The sequence below is a fragment of the Polyodon spathula genome, chromosome 8 (genome assembly GCF_017654505.1).
Source record: "Polyodon spathula isolate WHYD16114869_AA chromosome 8, ASM1765450v1, whole genome shotgun sequence".
NCBI classification, from domain to species: Eukaryota; Metazoa; Chordata; class Actinopteri; order Acipenseriformes; family Polyodontidae; genus Polyodon; species Polyodon spathula.
In genome coordinates this window covers 35,252,914-35,269,311 of record NC_054541.1, presented here as the reverse complement: position 1 = coordinate 35,269,311, position 16,398 = coordinate 35,252,914, and the positions used below count along the sequence as shown (strand labels likewise).

The 16,398-nt window shown below is 36.0% G+C and overlaps 1 protein-coding gene across 2 annotated transcripts; it reads left to right on the top strand.

Moving 5' to 3' along the window:
• Positions 1-2,365: 2,365 nt before the first annotated feature.
• Positions 2,366-16,133, top strand: LOC121319855 (inter-alpha-trypsin inhibitor heavy chain H2-like). Of its 2 annotated transcripts, none has more exons than XM_041257746.1 (21): positions 2,366-2,540; positions 2,827-2,919; positions 3,593-3,637; positions 4,797-4,969; positions 5,171-5,275; positions 5,438-5,600; positions 5,712-5,819; positions 6,304-6,432; positions 6,630-6,746; positions 7,328-7,496; positions 7,991-8,116; positions 8,655-8,836; positions 9,572-9,757; positions 9,899-10,038; positions 10,182-10,354; positions 12,818-12,952; positions 13,259-13,372; positions 14,106-14,304; positions 14,392-14,564; positions 14,924-15,035; positions 15,947-16,133. In XM_041257746.1, the coding sequence occupies exons 1-21, from the start codon at positions 2,451-2,453 to the stop codon at positions 16,092-16,094; spliced, it is 2,880 nt and encodes a 959-aa protein (XP_041113680.1). In that variant the 5' UTR covers positions 2,366-2,450; the 3' UTR covers positions 16,095-16,133. The 2 variants fall into 2 exon arrangements, with proteins under 2 accessions (XP_041113680.1, XP_041113679.1); XM_041257745.1 differs by having other exon boundaries at positions 10,182-10,357.
• Positions 16,134-16,398: the final 265 nt, after the last annotated feature.

Here is a 16,398-nt window from a genome sequence, read left to right as displayed (position 1 = left end):
TCTCATTCTGGTGTCAAACACCCAGCACCAACCCATGTACTAGACACTTCTACAACAAATGTCGGCCACTGTTTCATGCACAGAGTGGCGCCTAGTGGTGGTCACTAATATCGCAGTTGGTTAAATACGGGAAACATACTGTATATTATTATTACACTGGATTGATTGAACAGTTCAGATTCAAATGTTTAACGTGTAACAAGAAGATACTTTTCTACAACATTTATTTTAAAATGAGAAAACAATGAAAATCTCTATCTTATTTAAATTATTCACTAGGAAGCTTAACCAGTGTCCAGGGCAGTTGATGCACAATTCTCCACTGGACCACACCAGTGATCATCCACTTTCTATTGGGATCAGGTCTTTCAATACCCATATAAAAGTTTGCCACAGTACTTTTGCACTGTACTTTTTCCAGGTTAACATGCTTTTCCTAAGGTTATACTATGCATTTACCATAATTTAAACTGGTTTGCAATGTTTATTAATATTCTTACAGAGGCTCTGATTCTGTATAACAAATTAAATCTACAGTTAAAACACACTTGTTTTCCTTGGCTTTTGGTAATTAACTGTTTTTTTAGTATAACTCATAATGGATGTTTCACATGTAGTTACAGTGCCTATAGAAAGAACTTTTCACATTTTGTTGTGTCAGTGCCTTAGAGTTTCATACATTAAAATGAGGATTTTTTCCACTTATCTACACACCATACTCTACACTGTCAAGGGGAAAAATGTTTTTATTGAGAAAAAAATTATATATTAAAAATACAAATCTGAAAGAGCATAACTGGATAAGTCTCCACCCCCCTGAGTTAATACTTGGTGGAAGCGCCTTTGGCAGCAATTACAGCTGTGAGTCAGTTGGGATAAGTCTCTACCAAATTTGCAGACCTAGATTTGACAATATTTGACCATTCTTCTCTACAAAACTGTTCAAGCTCTGTCAAGTTCCTTGGGGAGTGCTGATGGACAGCAATCTTCAAGTCATGCCACACATTTTTGACTGGATTTAGGTTGGGACTGGGCTAGTCAAAGACATTTAGGCCTGCCTTTTTGTTCCTTAGCCACTCCAGTGTAGCTTTGGCGGTGTGCTTTGGGTCGTTGTCATCCTAAAAGGTGAACTTCCATCCCAGTTTCAGCTTTCTTGCAGTGTCCTTGCCGATGAGAACCCTCCCCATAACATGATGCTGCCACCACCATGCTTCACAGTAGGGATGGTGTTCTTTGGGTGATGCACTATGTTGGGTTTGCGCCAAACATAACGCTTTGCATTTAAGCCAAAAAGTTCCAGTTTAGTTTTGTTAGGCCACAAAACTTTTTGCCACATGGCCAAAGAATCTCCTGAGTGTTTTTTTGCATACTTCAAACAGGATTCAAGGTGGGATTTCTTGAGTAATGGCTTCCTTTTTGCCCCCCTCCCACCATACAGGCCAGATTTGTGAAGTGCTTGGGATATTGTTGTCACATGCACACTTTGACCAGTCTTGGCCATAAAAGCCTGTAGCTCTTGCAAAGTTGCCATTGGCCTTTTGGTAGCCTCTTTGATCAGTCTGCTTCTTGCTCGGTTATCCAGTTTGGAGGGACAGCCTGATCTAGGCAGGGTCTTGGTGGTGCCACACACCATCCACTTCTTAATAATCGTCTTGACTGTGGTACAAGGGATATTCAAGGCCTTTGATATTTTTTTATACCCATCCCCTGATCTGTACCTTTCAAAAAATTTGTCCCGGAGTTCTTCTGAAAGCACTTGGTACTCATGGTTGAGTCTTTGCTTTGAAATACACTACCCAGCAGAGGGAACCTACAGGAACTGCTGAATTTATCCTGAAATCATGTGAATCACTACAATTTTACACAGGTGGAGGCCACTTAATTTGGTGTGTGATTTTGAAGGTGATCAGTTACACCTGTGCTAATTTAGGATTGCTATTACAAGGGGGGTGGACACCTATCGAACCAAGCTTTTCAGTTTTTATTTTTAATTAATTTTCTACAAATTTCTAAAATAAAATAAAATATTATTTTCGCTTGGAAGTTGTGGGGTAGAATGTGAAAAAAAGAAAAAAAAATATTTAAATGCATTTTACAAAATTTCATTGTCAGCAGAATAGAAGATTTTTTTTTTTTTTTTTTTTAATAAATAAAAGTTAATGTAGTCGGCTGAAAACAAGACAGTTACTAGAAGTGAAGCAAGCTTATACAATTATGACATTTGCTGGCAAACATCAGAAGCCATTCATAGTTGCACAATCTCTGTCATAATTTCAAAGATTTAAGAATGTGACCCAGAACAAATATTGGCTGTAGTCTAAAGCAAATTGTTCTTCAGTCCTTAGGGCAACTTTTCACTTTCATCATTCATTTACCTTGTCCTGGTTTGGAGCACTCCCCAACTTAGACAATCTGTTTGTATTGCCATTGCAGGCAGACAGGCGGGCAAAATGAGGCACCTTGTGTGTTTTATAGGTCTATTATTTGTGTCTAAAGCAAGTAGTTTGGACTTTTTTGTTGAAGAAATTGGAGATTTTTATGTAAGCAATTTGTGTTATAATATATAGTTTGTAGGTACTAATATGAAAACGTGGATTACTGTTTTTACATGAAACTTATGTAATATATGCTGACAAATAGTTTTCCCAGAGAAATGATTTTATTTTGAAGTCTGGAAAAAACAAAAAAAAAAGTGAAAATGTACCTAAAGTTATGGGATTCTTTTTAATGTATTTAAAAAAAAAAGGTTAACTAGTTGTTTGTGAAATGAAGCTAGTTATTTAGGAATAGGAAGATTTGCATTAACACCGGTCCTCTATATATTAGGATACAAGACTTGGACAAGATGAAAAGCAAAGCAGCATCAAGACTTCTGGCCAAGCTCCACCAAAGCTGATTAACAGATATGAGAGAAACCGAGTAAGTCCAGGGTAACTCAATAGTCTGAAATGGATTCAAGACTCAAGTTAGGCTTGACATACTTCTGCAGCACAATTTATTCATTCTTAAATCTGCAAATAAAAAGGTTAAATTTAAGTGGACAAAAGTATTTTGTTTGATTACAAACATAATAAAGTAATTCAGACCAATATGTGTAATTTCATTATTTTTGTCAATTAATGCAAACGTAAATAATAATTGAAAATAATTGTATTCTTCTGCATTAACACTTTCATTTACAAAATATATAAATTGCTCTTTATTAGAGTAGCTGAATTCAGTTTTAAATACTCACATCAATGTTTATATACAATTATTTCAAAACCACAATTTGTTAAAAAAAAAAATATATATATATTTTAACACATTGTGGTTTTGAAATACATTTTGTGTTTGAAATGCATTTTGTATATTTAGTTTGTTTCCTAATAACATTTCATATTGTATCAACTTAAGATTCTACTTTTTTAAATGACCTAAAACATAGAAGTGTTATGTGTCAATTGTGCCAAATTCTTGACTCTCCTCTTTTAAATGGATATATGCTTACTAGCAATTTAAAAAAAAAATACAGTTCCTTGTATGTTATAAACCTACTGAAAGTCAATATTTCTTTGCATGATTTAACATTTGTGTCTTTGGTATTTTCAAGAGAAGTATATTCACTGCTGATGAAGTAGAAAACGAAGAAGTTGAGGTATTTTTCATTTTGTTTTTGAGACAGAAAGAATGTTGTGGCTCTGATAACTAGATTATCTAGAAATCAATTGTTTTGTTTAGAGACACTTGTGACTGGCAGGTTATTGACTTCACTGTGAAAAAGAAAAACATAAAAAAGTCCTCAATGTCCCTTTGCTTTAATCTACTGTTCAGATTCATGAAAACCTCAATTGAGTCCTTTGCTTCCTTTCAATATTTTTTAGTTTTTGGGTTTTAAGTGTTAAGCACTTTTTTGTTTTAATTATTATTTTAATAACACAATTCAGCCTTTAAATAATTGTCTGTGTCAGTTACAATAGGGGTCGTATTTACCACAGTGTATTTTTTATTTATTTTTTTATTTCAAGTTGTCACATCAAAGATAATCACATTTGGTGAATGTTTTTTCACATTGCATTACCCTTAATACATTTAAAAGAGGGGATGGATATTTTCAGTGGGAGGCTGAGATCATTAACAAGTTCAAAATGAGGGCCGTTTATGTTTTTGCTTTGATGAAAATATTTCTCATGATCCATATAAAACATAAGGGATCTGGCTTTTTGATTTTCTTTTTTTTTTATGCTAAAACAGAACAGGCCTGGTTTGAAATTCCAACAAATAAATAGACTGCTTTACAACTGACCATGAAGCTGGCTATGTCAGTAGAGATTTTGAGTCAAATTGTAAGTGATCATTGATGATTCTTAAACAAATCTAATTGCTGTACAGCTGGGGAGGCAAAATAATCTGATCCCTGGAGCCAGCATTACACTTCAACCATCAACACCAGGCAGAAGGATATCTACATCATCAGATGGAAAGAAACGTAAATGGAGATGCAGATGGATCACATTAGTTTACTGTAAAGCTTCGTTTTAGTTGGTGCTTATCTTGGCGAGAGCCGAGTTCAAATCAGCATGAAGTTTTAACATCTACTCTCGTGTAATGGAAATCTTGTGCAGAGGCTTTGTAAACCAGGCGGATTTATGTTAAGAAAAGAGTAATTGTGTGCCACAAGTCTCTAGTTCACCAGTGCTTTTTGGTAGAAAAACCAAAATCAAGCTATAGGAATCCTTTTTTAGAACGTCACTAAATAACATCATGTATAAATGTATAAATAATGATCAGAGATTTACATTTGTTTTGTGTTTTAGGTAGAAACTGGAGATGGAATCCACATCTACAGTTATAAAGTGGAGGCCAGAATCACCTCCCGTTTTGCTCACACCACAATCTGCAGTAGAGTGGTCAACACAGCCCAGCATGCACAGAGCGTGGTGTTCAACATGCAAATACCTAAAAGTGCCTTCATCACTAACTTCACTATGTGAGTTCATTGGTTTCCCAATACCTCATTAAAAATTGATTCATTTGCTTAACTCTCATTTTAAGTGCAAAATTATTTATAAACACTGCAGTTGTAAATCTGGCACACTGTTGCTAATTTAAAATGTGTGGGTATGAATTCTCAATGAACAAACCTCCTATAATGTTGCATTTAATTCAAGTTCTCTATATCTCTTTGCAGGAATGTGAATGGAATTACATTCATTGGTTCTGTTAAGGAAAAGACTGTTGCTAGAAGCCTCTATGCAAAAGCTAGGGCAAGGGGGAAGGCTGCTGGAATAGTAAGGTGAAAGAAAGTTTAATATTCTGCTATAATGCTGGACATGTTATTTAACAAGTTAAGTGTAAAAAGTCCTATGTATCTATATTAATAGGATATGAATGAGGTAAAAAATTAAATACTAATATATACTGGCAGCATGCTAAAATTCCCAATTGATGGTTTCAGAACAAATTCTAATGACATGGAAATGTTCAGAACTGAAGTGCATGTCCCTGAAGGAAGTAAGATCCAGTTTGAAATACACTACGAGGAAATGATGCAGAGAAAGCTGGGAGTTTATGAATACAATCTTAACCTTCAACCTGGCAAACTTGTTCCACAATTTCAGGTACATTTACGCTATATTTTTTGCTGTTGTACATTTATCAATCCAGGTGTACACATATGATGTCTGATATGAAAATGAGTGCTGTATGATTTGAAGAGTTGTTTTTCATAGGTGGATGTCTACATTTATGAACCGAAAGGCATTGCTTTTGTTAGAGCACCAAACTCCCTTGGAGAACACTTTGAAGGACTCGTAAAAGTCACTACCTCAAACCAGAAGGTAGGAAAGGAAAAAAAAAAACAACACAATTTTTAAAGTTTCTAACCTTAAAACTGCTGAACTGCTGAAAATATTTGCCACTGATTATCATTTTGTGAATTTACTAACATCTTCCTCTTCTAATATATAGTCACAGGTGTGAAACCGTATTTAGGTTTTGATAAATTTACAGACATTTAATGCAAAAAATGAACCAAAAAGTACATTATAGCTTTTTTAACATTGTGTTTTGAAGCATTCAAGGAAACCTTTTAGATGTATAAACAATTGTAATAGACTACTACCAAAAAAAACCACAAACAAACAAAAAAATAAAGCAACTTGCTTGCATCATAGTTAACCTTCGTTTACTTCTCTCCAAAAACATAACTTCGCCTTTGCACAAGCTGTAAAGTAGGGTCCTTATGCTTTAAGTCAGTCCATAACTAGCTTTGTGTCATATCCAAAGTGATTAAGACAGCATGTATTATGTCTGATTTTTCAGGCGCATGTTTGTTTTAAGCCGACTCTGCATGAGCAGCGTAAATGTCATAACTGTTCTTCCACTGCTGTTGATGGAGTCTTTACAGTGCAATATGAGGTGATCCGAGAAGACAATGGTGGAGATCTACAGGTAAGTTTACTTGGATTCATAACATGTGTTTTCTTTTTGAAAACGTTAGAGAGTTATTGAATGCTATAGATTGTGTCTGGACATTAACACTGGGTAGATCACATTTATGATTCAAAGTAATAGTTAATGTTTTGTGTACAACATATGCAAACTCATGCTTATTTGCAAAAATTATATTTATTCACATCTTTCCATAGGTCTCCAATGGATATTTTGTGCACTTTTTTGCTCCCATCAATCTGTCACCTCTTCCCAAGAACATAATTTTTGTCATTGACATCAGTGGTTCTATGTGGGGATTAAAGATGAAACAGGTAAGAGGCCCAAAATACATTGCTAAGCACCAAGTGTTGTTTTTGTTTTTTAACTCTAAAGGCAGGACCTTATCTTCTGTATCAGTGGATTCACCTTAGACCATCTGCACCACTGAAAAAAATCAAGATTGCACTTTACAAGCTGTTACTTAATGCAGCCTTTAACCTGTGAACAAATATATACATTTATATTCAACTGACATAATTAAATCAGTTAAACACCAGTTCATGTTGAATTCCAGAACTGTTTATATTAAACCCTGAGCATATGCCAGTTTTCTAAGGTCATGCAAGGCAGTCTTCCAAAGCACTTAACAGTAAGATATATTACTTTGTAGTCTAGTTGTATACTGCCCCCGAGTGAACAGATGTGGTATTTCTGCATTCCTGCTATAAACTTAAATGCTTTTACAGTACTTCAGAGTTTTAAATATTTAAGATATGGTTTGCAACAGATAACAATGATAATTTAAATATATGCATATGATGGACTGTTTTGAACTCATAGGAAATATAGCTAACGTACAGCAGGCAGCATATAATGCTTTACAATACCAATGATTTTCTCCCTTTGCATTTAGACTGTTCAGGCAATGCAGACCATCCTAGATGACCTTGGCCATGATGACTTCTTCAGTATCATTGACTTTAACCACAATGTTCGATGCTGGAGTGACGAGTTGGTTCCAGCAACTTCCATCCAGACTTCTGAAGCGAAGAAGTACATCCAGGAAATCCAGCCTAATGGAGGTGAGTAGTTATGGGAATTACTGTTCTACATACACAAATCAGATCTCAGGCCCCAACAAAGTGACAAGCACCACACCTAAACTTAAACGAATACACATTGTGCTGAACTTGTAATGAAAGTAATAAATACTTTTACTTTGAATAAAGCGGAACATGTTAAAACAGCAAAGGGAAGACTCAGTGGTGTGTATTAATACGTTTATTTTAATAGTAACCCAACACATTACCCTATACAGATATTCAGCATTTTATTGCAATATCTGGAAACTGATCCATTCCAGTCACATCTCAACTGAAACAAGCTTTTACATTTATAACACATAGTTAGATCAAATTTATATTTATTCATTAAAATAGTCAACGAAGGACCTTTTTCCTGATTCATAAGTAAACACACTCCTGCTGGGTCAAACTCAGTCAATTTAACTGGATAGTCACTGAGCCCCTCAATGAAATACCATCTAAACAGTTTTTCGTAATCTCCTTTGATTCAGGTACTAATATTAATGAGGCACTTCTAAGAGCCACTCACATGCTATCTAATGCCATGAACTATGGAGTCACAGACCCTCGCTCAGTTTCTATGATTATTCTTGTCTCTGATGGAGATCCTACCGTTGGTAAGCTCAATGCTCTTCATTCTTTTTTGTAGTTTGCTTATAGATGACATTTACCCTCATGCCAAATACTATATGATATATATATATATATATATATATATAATAGCGTATATTATATATATATATATATATATATAATACTGACATTGCAACCTGCATAAATAGCACATAAGTAAATGTAAAACTGCAATGCACTTACTTGTATGCCATGCAACAATGTAATACAAAATAAAAAAAATTAAAAAAAGTCTTATGTATCTACAAAAAATGAACCCAACATTCTTAATACATCAACTGAGTATTGTAATGAGTTAAGAACTGGTGAAGGATCTTGTTCTAATGTTAAGGTCTTTGTTTTCATTATCAACCAGGCCAAGTGGTTCAGTTTTTAGTCGAGGAACCCTAGGCCTTAATGATAAGGCACAAAATGTAACTGAAGCTCAGTTGGCATCTGTATTCTACATCTGAATCTCTTTTAACATTAATTGATAGTGTGTTGACCAATATTCCTGGTTTTTTCTTTTTCTCTAACTACAAGGGGAGATAAAGTTGAGTGCCATCCAGAAAAACGTGAAGAAAAGAATGCGTGACGAGTTCTCCCTCTTTTCTCTTGGGATCGGATTTGATGTGGACTATGATTTCCTGGAGAGGATTGCGCTGGAGAATCGGGGAATGGCTCAGAGGATTTATGCCAATCAGGATGCCTCTCAGCAGCTGAGGGTGCTGTAGAAAAGATTTCTCCCCTTTTTATACACATGGCCACTCCCTAGTTAGCACTCGGTTACCTAATTGGAGATTGGCAGCACCTGTGATTGTTGACAAGGACAGATTCAACCCCATCCCTGCCAAGCTTACATTCCCACACACAAACACACACTATTTACATGTAGGGTTTTCACCCTGCCACAGGCACACTAACCTGTTAAAATGTTTTGGTGTTTTCTTATCTAAAACTGAATCAGACCATGAACCCAGTAATACAGTTTTAAACAGTAATGCCAATGGACAGAGTTAGTGACTTTAACCATATTTGAACAACAATGAGGAAATAAAACGTGATAGTGAAATATTTATTACTTTAATATAGTTTTCTTTTACGTATTAAGGACCCATTGGACCCATTATTTGTCTTCCTTCATACGTTACAGGGTTGGTATAGTTTTTTCATACGATCCTCCGTGCAATAACCTTTTAGGTTTGTGTCAGGCAATTCAATGTATTGTTAATTTGTCATTGCTTTATGCGTGTAACATGCAGTGCAGTGTAGTTCTACAACCACAAATTCAGAGGATCCCGACTATTTTGCATAGTTGTTAAGACGCTCGCTTGCGGTGTGTGGCCACTGGTTCGTAACCCAGCCTCTGTCCCTGTTACACGTGTCATAGTCTTCAGATTTATGTTTTGCCAGTGAGTATTTAAGTGTCCTGACACTGTTATCTTCTTGGCACTCTGCAGGATTTCTACCAACAAGTCTCTTCTCCTCTGCTCAGGAAGATTTTAATCGAGTACCCCGATGAAGCCGTAACTGATGTCACCCAGAACAGTTTTGACAAGTACTTCAGTGGGTCGGAGCTTGTGGTTGCTGGCAGAGTTGAACCTCATGGATATTCTGTTTTGCAGAGTGTTATTACAGCCTCCTCTGTATGTATCACACATGTTGAGTTTTGAAGATGTATGTACATGGCATTGCTCATGTGGAAATGATTAGATCCACTGGATTTGGTAATCAGAAATACAAGTAATAAAATGAATCTGTTTGAGCACTCATTATGTTTTTTTCAGGGTACAATGGATCTGTCCCTTCAGGCAGAGGCGGATGTCCATGAACTTGATGAGATATTGGCCCTGCAGAGACACGTGAACCCTGGGTTTGCCAGGCAACTCTGGGCCTACATCACTGTCAACCAGCTTTTAGCTGAGAGGTTAGTTTGGAAACAAGCCTTTTTGTACCTTTCAATAAGGGTCGCATGTACTTGTTTTTAGAATGTCATATATACCTGCAGAATATTATGGAAAGTAATTGTGGAAACAATTAAGTCACTACTACATGTTTCACTATAAATAGGTCACTGGCTTCAACAGCTGCCAAGAAGAGGAAAATAACCCAGAAGATAGTGAGCATGGCACTGGAGCATCAGTTTGTTACACCAATGACAGCCATGCTGGTAGAGAGTGAGAGTGGAGATGAGAGACTACTGGCTGATTCTCCGAAGGGTCCCAAACAGGACTGCTGCGCAGGTGGTGGTAACTTTCTGCATAAACAAAAATAAGAATTGAGTATGTCTCATTTCTGAAAAAGTGAATCTGAGGAGGGGATCATTTTACTACAACTATTATTATTATTATTATTATTATTATTATTATTATTATTAATAACACCGTGTAACAATTTATTTTTATTTTTTTTATTATTATTAATAATAACACTGTGTAACAATTTTTTTTTTTTTTTTGTTCCTGGGTAGTAAGTGTTATTTCCTAATTGCTTATGCCTCAAAAGTATAGAAAATGGCTATTATTCCCCACAAACTTTGCTTTTGTGACCAGGACAGTGATATTTTGAAATTTACCTATTTCCGGGCGAATTTGTGTCTTTTCGTTCATGTCAGAAAAAAACAACATATGAATCCAAATTAACATGTATTTATACTAAAGTAATACAAAAATGACTACAAAAGATTTAGAAGTGAGTAGTTTTTCGAGATTTACGATTATACTGTAAATCACTTTCACGAATCAGCCCCCAAATGTAGTCTCCCATCATGTTCTCGTTATACTGTCCTTGGTAGCAACGTTCAAAGTCCAGTATATCCTGGTGGAAGCGCTCTCCTTGCTCCTCCGAGTATGCTCCCATGTTCTCCTTGAATTTATCAAGATGAGCATCAAGGATATGGACTTTGAGGGACATCCTACAGCCCATTGTGCTGTAGTTCTTCACCAGATTCTCAACCAGCTCCACATAGTTTTTGGCCTTGTGATTGCCCAGGAAGCCCCGAACCACTGCGACAAAGCTGTTCCAAGTCGCTTTCTTCTTACTAGTGAGCTTCTTGGGGAATTCATTGCACTCCAGGATCTTCTTTATCTGTGGTCCGACGAAGACACCGGCTTTGACCTTTGCCTCAGACAGCTTAGGGAAGAAGTCTTGAAGGTACTTGAAGGCTGCCGATTCCTTATCTAGAGCTCTGACAAATTGTTTCATAAGGCCCAATTTGATGTGCAGTGGTGGCATCAGCACCTTCTGGGGGTCCACCAGTGGCTCCCACTTGATGTTGTTCCTCCCCACAGAGAACTCGGTCCGCTGTGGCCAGTCCCGCCTGTGGTAGTGCGCCTTGGTGTCCCTGCTGTCCCAAAGGCAAAGATAGCAGGGAAACTTGGTAAAACCGCCTTGGAGACCCATCAGGAATGCCACCATTTTGAAGTCTCCTATGACCTCCCAGCCGTACTTATCATACTTCAAGGCATCCAGCAAGGTCTTGATGCTGTTGTAATCCTCTTTGAGGTGCACCGAGTGAGCCAGGGGAAGAGATGGGTACTTGTTACCATTATGGAGCAGCACGGCTTTGAGGCTCCTGGATGAGCTGTCAATGAAGAGGCGCCACTCATTCTGGTTACAGATGATTCCGATTGCCTCGAACAGACTAGTCACATTGTGGCAGAAGCAGAGCCCATCTTGATGGGTGAAGAAGCTGGAAAAAGGTTGGTGACGCTTCCTCTGATCTACGACTTGCACACTTTCATCCAACAAGTTCCACAGCTTGAGCCTAGAAGTCAAAAGCTCGGCATTGGACTTGGTGAGACCAAGATCTCTAATCAAGTTGTTGAGGTCTTTTTGGTTGGGGTAGTATGGGTTTCTCTCCTCAACTCCACCTCTGAAATTGTCATCTGGATCTACAACGTCTTCCTCGCTCTCTGACTTACTGTTCTCTTCTAAAGACGGCTGCTCTCTCTCCGGAGGAGTGGGTACGGGGAGCTCATTGCAGTGTGGCACCAGGGTGATGGATGAAAGAAGGACACTTAATAACACTTAAAATTGTAAAACATTTTAAAATTAAAAACTTTTACAATTTAAAAAAATTTAACAAATTTTATAACATAAAATTCCGAGCAACAATTGTCCATCTTACCTTCCAGAGTTTTTTTGCAGTGCTCGCAGGTGAAATGAGGTGCCCAGGGTTTGTCTTGATCCCCGACAGGCCGCAGACATAGCAAAAATTGGCCGCAGACATAGCAAAATGCATCTGCCGGATGCTTGCAGCCTCTTGATGCCATCTCAGAAAAATGCAGATATGTATGCACTTAGGCAACTGGAATGAAACTGAACTGGTGGGCTTAAGGCCCCTGTATTTATACTACTATTTATATTACTGGAAAGTTCTAGAAAGTTCTAGAAGTTACTTCAAGTTTACTCAGCACTGAATCTATCTGGAATGTTCTGGAAAATAGGTAAATTTCAAAATATCACTGTCCTGGTCACAAAAGCAAAGTTTTTGGGGAATAATAGCCATTTTCTATACTTTTGAGGCATACAATTAGGAAATAACACTTACTACCCAGGAACCAAAAAAAAAAAAAAAAAATTGTTACATGGTGTAATAATAATAATAATAATAATAATAATAATAATAATAATAATAATAATAATAATAAACTGAACTCATTTTATGTTCCCTACACAATTCTCAAAGCCTTTCTTTTTTTCAGGTTCTTCTGTCATGGGAAGGAAAGGTTTGCTCACCAACGGCCCTCCTCCTTGGGCACAATCTCCAACTGCGCAGCCAACTGCCCTGGCTGTTAAAGCTCCTTTGGTGGAAGCGCTACCGAATCGCATCACACTGGGTATTACACACCTTGTAGATTTAGTTAAGCTATGTGAAAGGAATAATGCATAGATTATTTGACTAATATGACTAACCCTGTTGATGTTTTGTGGAAATATGAGGTATTTATTATACAGTGTAAGGGACAAAATAAGATATTACTACCTTTAATGCTGGAACAGCATTGGGAATCCGGGTGTCAGAAGTTAAAATAACTTTAGATAAACTTTTTTTTTTTTTTTAAATAATGTGAAACTTTTGTAGCATTACCTCATTCTTGGTGTCTTGTTCTTTTTTTCATACGCATGGATTTTCCACATTCCAGTTGAAAACGATCCTCACTTCATTATTCACTTGCCAAAGTGTAAACAGGATATTTGTTTCAACATTGATTCTGAGCCCGGCAAAATTCTGAATCTGGTGTCCGACCCTAACTTAGGTAAGACATTAACATGGTTTATTACATGTATGTTAATGTATATTTAGATGAATGAAGATGAACAACATGGTTTTGTATGGATCATCTATTCATTTTCTGAGGATTCCAACGTCCTGTCATTGTAATGGCAAATTGATATTGTAGGTTCAAATTGTTATAAAGTAATAATATTTAGGTTATTTAATTGTAATTACTAATTAAACAAAACATGTTAAGGTATTGTATTAAATGTTACTAAATCTTTGCGGAAGAGATCTGGAAAAATGATTTAGGATTTTGTCTTTGGTAAACAAGGGTGAAGAATGGGGTATCTGCAGTGTATTTCTAAACACATATTGAGGCTTTTAGAGAACCAAATTTGGGTTTGGGGAAATTAAAGTGACTTCAGAAGTCAACATTTTATTTGATGCTGTCATCTGGTGTTGATGTTGTTAGAATTTTTTTTTCACTGAAACACGGGACCTTAGTTACAAAACCTTAATGTCTGTTCTATGACTGTTTTGTTAAGGTTTTTCTAAGCCTGTTTTAATTAATTAAATCATGTTTGCAATTCACAAAAGCTTTTTCAATTGTTTTAGAAAAGGTTAGAAGTGTATTCAGTCTACAAATGTTTAACCTAAATGAATGTTTATTAACAAACTTTGTGAATAGGACCCATAGTCAGTGTTTTAAAAGAAAAATAACAACAACACAGTTTTACAAGAGAAATCATCTGTTTTTTGATTATATGCAGGTGTTGTGGTTAACGGTCAACTGATTGGAGCCAAAAAACTAGAAGAGACGAAAACTAGTACATTTTTTGGAACAATTGCAATTTACTACAAAAAACAGGATATGAAAGTAGAGATCAGTACCGAGCGCATCTCTGTGACGAATGGGAAGCATGCTCATCTCTTCACCTGGGAAGAAACGGGAAACATGACACAAAATGGGTGAGCTGAAAAAGTTGGATTTTTTAAAAACGTAAACTGCAATATACTGTATAGCTGCACTGCAAACACATCCTGTTCTCGATTCAGTGTTAGGATCTCCATCAAGAAAGACACTTATATCACAGTCAGCGTGAATGAAGAAATATCATTTATGGTTCTGCTTCACCGTGTCTGGAAGAAACACCCAGTCAATGTGGACTTCCTGGGATTTTACACTCCTCATACCAACATGTTCTCACCTGAAGTACATGGACTACTTGGTAAGTAGCCTTCGTCCAAAACCAGATTCACTTAACATCAATCACTCAAAAATAGTGTTACCCAGGTTTTTTCTCTCTCTCTCTCTCTCTCTCTCTATATATATATATATATATATATATACCTGGGTAACACTATTTTGGACTATTACTGACATAACTTAAAATGCAATTTTGTGCCTATTTCACCTCATTTTAAAAGGTGGCTGGATACTGGCTGGTTAGGAAGCCTTGCCAGTTTTGGCCGTCTGATGCATTCTGGCTAATTCATGTGTACTATTTGAATAAGTTTGTTTCATATGAGGTATCAAAAATCCTCTATGGCTGCATTCTTCATTTTTTTTGTTTTTTGCGAGTTGCAGGTCAGTTTTTCAGTGAACCCGAGGTAAAGGTATTCAATGTGCACCCTGGATCAGATCCAAAGAAACCTGAGGCTACCATGGAGGTCAAGGGACATAAACTTGCTGTAACCAGGTATGAGACATGCAGGCCCAACCACTCAAAAAAACAAGTCACAAAGTTTGCACTGCATACAACATGCGGCATTGTCAGACAGAACAAAAAAAAAAAAAAAAAAGTTTTCTAGAATCATGGCCTGATTAGTGTTTGAAGGTTACTTATTTCTGAATGGTATTTGAAAGGTTCACACCATTAATCATTCCTAATTAGCATATATTTTAATGTCATCCATCACTTTTATTAAAAGATTTAAAAAAAAAAAAAAGAAAAAACAAGCCAATTTCTATTTATCTAGGGAGATAAATCAATTTTTAAATTTTAAAATTTTTTTGGAGGGGTGGGTAGAAATGTTCTGTTTATTGTACTGACAGGTCACTAACTATAGCATCAAAAGGTTAGTCTGTCTGTCTGTGAAAAAAAGATCCATTCTTTTTTGTGTTGCTACATTAAAAAAATATAATAATCAAATGCAAATTATGCTTGCTGAAGAAAAGATACATAAGTACAGATACAGCTTTTGTACTGCAACTATAATATATTTCATAACTCATGATCAAACTCAGGTGGCACCAACAGTTACTACAAAAACAAATTATTCAGTTGCAGCAAAAAAAAAAACAAAAAAAAAACACTAGTTTATATATACATGCATTTTATATATTTAATTAAAGCCTCTTGTGATTTGGTTGTATTATCAAGAATGCGATGGTCAGTTTTTCCATTTTCAGATCCAGTGATCACAGGATATTTGCTTGAATCTTACAAAGCAGCAGCTATTTGTTAATAACTTGAATGTACTGTTACTGGACTGCTAACCTGGTTTTATTATTTAAAATAATGTCAATACTTCAGAAGTAGCAACAAATAAAAATGTCCAGCTTTTATTTCTTTTTTTAATATTAATTTTTTTCTATTTTTTTCAACAGAGGCTGGCAAAAAGATTATAGGGCAGACAAAGTATATGGAACTAATGTCTACTGCTGGTTTATTCACAACAGTGGGAAGGGATTCATTGATGGACATTACAAAGATTACATTGTTCCTCATCTTGACAGCTTTCTACAGCGCCCATGAATCTTACAATTTAATAAAGTACACAACTGGGTTATATTATTTTTGAATATATTAACTATTCTTGGGGGAAAAAAACAAAACAAAAAAAACCATACAAATCTAAAAATCACTTGGCATTTTATCAAATTCAACACCTCAGTTCATTCCAATACTGATTCAACAATATTAGATTTCTGAATGTTGGTTTAAAATGTATATTCATATGTTTATACTGTCTCTGGTTTGAATTATTTTTTCTCAACTTACCTATACAATGTGTTTGTATAGAGTGATTGGAATCCCTAGCAGTAATAGAAGTCATCGA